Genomic DNA, 6,958 nt, shown 5'->3' with positions numbered 1-6,958 from the left:
TCTATCAGTTTTGCACATCGAGAGACTGACATTTTTTCCCATTCCTCCTTGCAAAACAGCTCGAGCTCAGTGAGGTTGGATGGAGAGAATTTGTGAACAGCAGTTTTCAGTTCTTTCCACAGATTCTCGATTGGATTCAGGTCTGGACTTTGACTTGGCCATTCTAACACCTGGATATGTTTATTCTTGAACCATTCCATTGTAGATTTTGCTTTATGTTTTGGATCATTGTCTTGTTGGAAGACAAATCTCCATCCCAGTCTCAGGTCTTTTAAAGACTCCATCAGGTTTTCTTCCAGAATGGTCCTGTATTTGGCTCCATCCATCTTCCCATCAATTTTAACCATCTTCCCTGTCCCTGCTGAAGAAAAGCAGGCCTAAACCATGATGCTGCCACCACCATGTTTGACAGTGGGGATGGTGTGTTCAGCTGTGTTGCTTTTATGCCAAACATAACGTTTTGCATTGTTGCCAAAAAGTTCAATTTTGGTTTCATCTGACCAGAGCACCTTCTTCCACATGTTTGGTGTGTCTCCCAGGTGGCTTGTGGCAAACTTTAAACGACACCTTTTATGGATATCTTTAAGAAATGGCTTTCTTCTTGCCACTCTTCCATAAAGGCCAGATTTGTGCAATATACGACTGATTGTTGTCCTATGGACAGAGTCTCCCACCTCAGCTGTAGATCTCTGCAGTTCATCCAGAGTGATCATGGGCCTCTTGGCTGCATCTCTGATCAGTCTTCTCCTTGTATGAGCTGAAAGTTTAGAGGGACGGCCAGGTCTTGGTAGATTTGCAGTGGTCTGATACTCCTTCCATTTCAATATTATCGCTTGCACAGTGCTCCTTGGGATGTTTAAAGCTTGGGAAATCTTTTTGTATCCAAATCCGGCTTTAAACTTCTTCACAACAGTATCTCGGACCTGCCTGGTGTGTTCCTTGTTCTTCATGATGCTCTCTGCGCTTTTAACGGACCTCTGAGACTATCACAGTGCAGGTGCATTTATACGGAGACTTGATTACACACAGGTGGATTGTATTTATCATCATTAGTCATTTAGGTCAACATTGGATCATTCAGAGATCCTCACTGAACTTCTGGAGAGAGTTTGCTGCACTGAATCGTAAAGGGGCTGAATAATTTTGCACGCCCAATTTTTCAGTTTTTGATTTGTTAAAAAAGTTAAATATCCAATAAATGTCGTTCCACTTCATGATTGTGTCCCACTTGTTGTTGATTCTTCACAAAAAATACAGTTTTATATCTTTATGTTTGAAGCCTGAAATGTGGCAAAAGGTCGCAAAGTTCAAGGGGGCCGAATACTTTCGCAAGGCACTGTATAGCCTCTGTCCCAACAGTACTGTCATCAGCTCTGCATACAGCCAGGCCAACAGTACTGTCATCAGCTCTACATACAGCCAACAGTACTGTCATCAGCTCTGCATACAGCCAGGCCAACAGTACTGTCATCAGCTCTGCATACAGCCAGACCAACAGTACTGTCATCAGCTCTGCATACAGCCAGGCCAACAGTACTGTCATCAGCTCTGCATACAGCCAGGCCAACAGTACTGTCATCAGCTCTGCATACAGCCAGGCCAACAGTACTGTCATCAGCTCTACATACAGCCAACAGTACTGTCATCAGCTCTGCATACAGCCAGGCCAACAGTACTGTCATCAGCTCTGCATACAGCCAGGCCAACAGTACTGTCATCAGCTCTACATACAGCCAGGCCAACAGTACTGTCATCAGCTCTGCATACAGCCTGGCCAACAGTACTGTCATCAGCTCTGCATACAGGGGGGACCTGTGGAACACAGCCAGTTAACTGGTTATTAGAGGGGAACCTGTGAAACACAGCCAGTTAACTGGTTATTAGAGGGGAACCTGTGGAACACAGCCAGTTAACTGGTTATTAGAGGGGAACCTGTGGAAAACTGGTTATTAGAGGGGAACCTGTGGAACACAGCCAGTTAACTGGTTATTAGAGGGGAACCTGCGGAACACAGCCAGTTAACTGGTTATTAGAGGGGAACCTGTGGAACACAGCCAGTTAACTGGTTATTAGAGGGGAACCTGTGAAACACAGCCAGTTAACTGGTTATTAGAGGGGAACCTGTGAAACACAGCCAGTTAACTGGTTATTAGATGGGAACCTGTGGAACACAGCCAGTTAACTGGTTATTAGAGGGGAACCTGTGGAACACAGCCAGTTAACTGGTTATTAGAGGGGAACCTGCGGAACACAGCCAGTTAACTGGTTATTAGAGGGGAACCTGTGGAACACAGCCAGTTATTTGAGTGTTGCATTTTGATTCAAGTGGATCGCCAGCGCGATAAGTGTAACACAACACTTTTCCGTTAATTAGTCCCATCGACATCCCGTTGAAATCAAACTAAAACTATTCAAAAGGCCAGACGCAATATGGAGAATCAGTTTTTTATTTCCACTGGTTAGAAGAGAATTTGCTGAAGACGAGTCACCTACATTTTTTTTTAAACATGGAGATTCTGGAAGGCTGATAAAACCTGGGAAGGAAAATAAATCAGTTGCTTTTTGTTATGTAGCTTGTTGTTTAACTCTACATCAGTATAGAAAGTGACTGTGTAGCAGCCCGTTCACTACACTTCCCCGATAGGAGATGAAACACTTAACACGTGATGCTGTGTGTAGCTGTGTGGTCTTACTTCAGGAAACAACCTGCTGCATTTTGTCTTGTTCTCCGAAGAATAGGTAAAGTCAATCAATCGAATGACTTCACGAAGCCCTTCTTAGATCAGCTGATATATATCAAAGTGCTGTACAGAAACCCAGCCTAAAACCCCCAAAACAGCAAGCAATGCAGGTGTAGAAGCACGGTGGCTAGGAAAAACTCCCTAGAAAGGACGGGAACCTAGGAAGAAACCTAGAGGGGAACCAGGCAATGAGGGGTGGCCAGTCCTCTTCTGGCTGTGCCGGGTGGAGATTATAACAGAACACGGCCAAGATGTTCAACTGTTCATAGATGACCAGCAGGGTCAAAGTGAAGAAAAAGGAATGCCAAAGTTCAAAACAGCTATTTATAATAAAGGAGCTTTTATTGAAATCGTATTAAAAGTAAAATAGTGGTATGTATTAACATATGGATTCAATTTGAATTGAATAGAATCAAAACTAACTTTTATTATAACAATTATAAAATATTCTACATGATTTAATTGACAATATGAGCCCATGAAATGAGATACAAATAAGCGAAAGTTCATAGCACGCACACAGCACAGCTGTATGGTTTCTCTCCGGTGTGAACGCGCCTGTGCTTTGTCAGGTTTAGTCAGGTTTGTTGACTGAGTGAAGTTCATACAATATAGATCACAGCTTTAGGGCTTCTCTCCGGCGTGAACACGTCTGTGCTTAGTCAGGTTTGTTGACTGAGTGAATCTCTTCCCACACTGGTCACAGCTGTACGGTTTCTCTCCGGTGTGTACTCTGATGTGTATTTTCAAATCACCTGGATGAGCGAATCTCTTCCCACACTGGTCACAGCTGTAAGGCTTCTCACCGGTGTGTCTGCGCATGTGTACTTTCTGGGTGTTTCGTCGAGAAAAACTCATTCCACAGACATGGCAGCGAAAAGGTTTCTCTCCTGTGTGTGAACGCATGTGTTCATTCAGGGCCGTGGCATCTTTGCAGCTCTTCCCACATTGATCACAGCTGTAAGGTTTCTCTCCTGTGTGTACACGCTTGTGATTAGTCAGGGAACCTGAACAAGCAAAGGTCTTCCCACACAGACCACACCCGAAAGGGTTCTCTCCTGAGTGTGATCGCTCGTGCTCTTTCAACTTTGCTGGTGTATAGAAGCTCTTCCCACAGTCTGAGCAGAGGTAGGGCTTCTCTCCTGTGTGCGTTAGCTTGTGTTCAGCCAGGTAATCAGTTCGAGCAAAACTCTTCCCACATTGATCACAGCTATAAGGTTTCTCTCCTGTGTGTATTCTCTGGTGTCTCTTTAGGTCTCCTAAATGTGGGAAACTTTTCTCACATACATCACAGCTATAAGGTCGCTGGATCACTTTCAACCCTGGAGCCTTCCCAGATGATAAGACTCTCCCACTGAGCAAGCGACCGTTAGGGTTGTCCCCTGTGAAACAAAGACATGAAGTTAAGGTTCCTCACATGCACCAAAGTGGTGAAGTATCTTCCACATACAACACAGATGAGACGCTATACGACACTGAATAGTTTCATTTAGCAAATTTGCCTCAATTAATAAATATTGACCAATCAATGAACTGCTACAGAAGCAGATTGTAGTCTAATACACACCATTGTTCCTACTTGATGACATCGAATCTGAATCTCCATATTCCTTCTCTTCTCCTCCTACTCTCGTAGTTCCACTCAGTCCCAGTGTTTTCCTGCAGTCAACCAGCCGCACAGACACCCTCTTCAAACCCAGTAATAATGTGCCAGCGGGAGAGGCAGGACCTGGGGACTCGGGGAGAGGGTAGGCGGGTGGGAGAGACATGTCCTGAAAACCACAAAAAGGGACCCAGTATAAATCAGGAAGGAAACACTCTCCTACTGGTCAAGTCATTTAGAAACCTCAAGTCTCAGCAGTATTTCCTTGACTCCTCTCACTTCTCTGGGCCTCCTGCTATAAAATGCATTAAGGAGACTACCTGGGGTTCCTCCTTGGACTTTCTCCTCGAAATTAATTTATAACAGGAGGTCCAGAGAATGAGAGGAATCAAGGAAATACTGCTGAGACTTTCTGGGAAAATACTCACACCCCTCTGCCTCTGCTCTGGGGTGTGGTTCTCTGGAGCTGACTCCGCCTCCAGCCCGTTGCTAAGACACCGATCCTTGTTTTCCATGTCCCATTCTTCATCGCAGTCTGCAGCATCATCATCATCAGACTGGCTGGGCCTCATGGGTGCCACAGCAAATTTCTTCCCACACTGGTCACAGCTGTAGGATTTCTCGCTGGTGTGAATGCGTCTGTGTTTGGTCAGGTCCGTTGACCGAGTGAAGCTCTTCCCACATTGATCACAGATGCAAGGCCTCTCTCCTGTGTGTGTATGCATGTGTACATTCAGGTTGCTTTGTCGAGAAAAACTAATTCCACAGACATGGCAGTGAAAAGGTTTCTCTCCTGTGTGTGTACGCATGTGTTCATTCAGGGCCGTGGCATCTCTGCAGCTCCTATCACATTGATCACAGCTGTAAGGTTTCTCTCTAGTGTGTACACGCTTGTGAATAGTCAGGGCTCCTGGATGAGAAAAGCTTTTCCCACACTGATCACAGCTGTAAGGTTTCTCTCCTGTGTGTACATGCTTGTGAATAGTCAGGGCTCCTGGTTGAGCAAAACTCTTCCCACAATGATCACAACTGTAAGATTTCTCTCCTGTGTGTACCGTTTGGTGTCTTCGTAGGTTTCCTGATTGAGTGAAACTCTTCTCACATACATCACAGCTATAAGGTCGCTGGATCACTTTCAACCCTGGAGCCTTCCCAGACGATAAGACCCTCCCACTGAGCGAGCGACCGTTAGGGTTGTCCCCTGTGAAACAAAGACATGAAGTTAAGGTTCCTCACATGCACCAAAGTACTTAACAATGACCTAGTGTTGAAGTATCTTCCCCATCCAACACAGATGAGCTGCTATACAACACTGAATAGTTACATTTAGCAAATATGGGTCAATTAATAAATATTGACCAATCAATGAACTGTTACAGAAGCAGATTGTAGTTTTTATTATTTTTTTGCTTCTTGACCCACCAATACAGATGTATCGAGTCACAACCAACCAATAAGGGTTGGGCAGTGAAAACATATACACACACACTGCCATGGAACTGAAAGAACATGTTGCCGTTTTAAGATCATTTCCTACAATTCTACCCATTGTGACATGGGCTAATGCTGTATTCTTATGCTCAAACATTAGAACTCTATCAAAGGGCCCGATTGTCTAGGAGCTTTTTCTCTTTCAAAAGTTCTTCATAGATCACAGCCTATTATTGAAAAGTATATATGGAGAAAAAAAATATATATATATATAACCCTAACCCTTTTCCTCCATTCTTTTTTTCTACATATTTTATTTGGTTTCAGTCGTTTACACTAACAGCGCTCTTCCATCCCGGAGATCTATTTATAAAATGTATTTTTTATCATTGCTATTTTCATCCCGTGACCCACATGGACCCCTGCCGCGACCCCATTCTTCTTACCCGTTTCGTCATCATCAGACTGGCTGGAACTCTCTGGGGTATGGCTCTCTGGAGATGACTCCGCCTCCAGCCCGTTGCTAGGAAACCAATCCTTGTCCCATTCCTCGCCGCAGGTTGTAGCATCGTCGTCGTCATCATCAGACTGGCTGGAACTCATGGGTGCCACAGTAGATTCTTCATGCATCTTTCTGATGTCATCTTTCAGTCGGAGTAACCAAGACATTCCAAGCTCCTCCGATTTGACTGAGTCTGCATTTTCCCACATTTCCTCCATGATTTTACGTCGCAACGAGCGATGGTTCTTTCCTTTAACTTGGGAGCCATCTATTCCACAGCGTTCACACAGGTGTCGTAAATTATCCTCCGTTAGAGGGTGTAAACTCTGTTCCATTTCTTCCAACAATGTTTCCTTCTCTCCACTCATGTTGTCCTGCTGGTGGAAACAACAATGCAGTCAATGGCAAGACAGCAGGAAGTCCACCTGTAGAAGAAGACAGCAGGAAGTCCATACACTTTAGATGACCTGTAGAAGAAGAAGAGAGCAGGAAGTCCATACACTTTAGATGACCTGAAGAAGAAGAAGAGAGCAGGAAGTCCATACACTTTAGATGACCTGTAGTAGAAGAAGACAGCAGGAAGTCCATACACTTTAGATGACCTGTAGTAGAAGAAGACAGCAGGAAGTCCATACACTTTAGATGACCTGTAGTAGAAGAAGACAACAGGAAGTCCATACA

At 44.4% G+C, this 6,958-nt stretch overlaps 1 protein-coding gene across 1 annotated transcript; it reads right to left on the bottom strand.

Moving 5' to 3' along the window:
* Nucleotides 1–3,326: 3,326 nt before the first annotated feature.
* LOC139370194 (zinc finger protein 3-like) lies at nucleotides 3,327–6,645 on the bottom strand. Its single transcript, XM_071109535.1, has 4 exons — nucleotides 6,279–6,645; nucleotides 4,773–4,918; nucleotides 4,321–4,513; nucleotides 3,327–4,123 (listed from the first exon to the last, which is right to left on the bottom strand). The coding sequence occupies exons 1-4, from the start codon at nucleotides 6,643–6,645 to the stop codon at nucleotides 3,366–3,368; spliced, it is 1,464 nt and encodes a 487-aa protein (XP_070965636.1). The 3' UTR covers nucleotides 3,327–3,365.
* Nucleotides 6,646–6,958: the final 313 nt, after the last annotated feature.

Source organism: Oncorhynchus clarkii, chromosome 17 (assembly GCF_045791955.1).
Source record: "Oncorhynchus clarkii lewisi isolate Uvic-CL-2024 chromosome 17, UVic_Ocla_1.0, whole genome shotgun sequence".
Taxonomy (NCBI): Eukaryota; Metazoa; Chordata; class Actinopteri; order Salmoniformes; family Salmonidae; genus Oncorhynchus; species Oncorhynchus clarkii.
Note: the sequence above shows the minus strand (reverse complement) of the source record. Positions and strands in the feature narration are given on the sequence as shown.

Excerpts from the sequence above, each read along its gene's own strand:
- LOC139370194 (XM_071109535.1), bottom strand. The coding sequence starts at position 6,645 with ATGAGTGGAGAGAAGGAAACATTGTTGGAAGAAATGGAACAGAGTTTA. Across the intron at positions 4,919-6,278 it reads CAACGGGCTGGAGGCGGAGT|CCATGAGGCCCAGCCAGTCT; the intron begins CATCTCCAGAGA and ends TTGCTGTGGCAC. Across the intron at positions 4,514-4,772 it reads CAGAGCAGAGGCAGAGGGGT|GACATGTCTCTCCCACCCGC; the intron begins GTGAGTATTTTC and ends TGTGGTTTTCAG.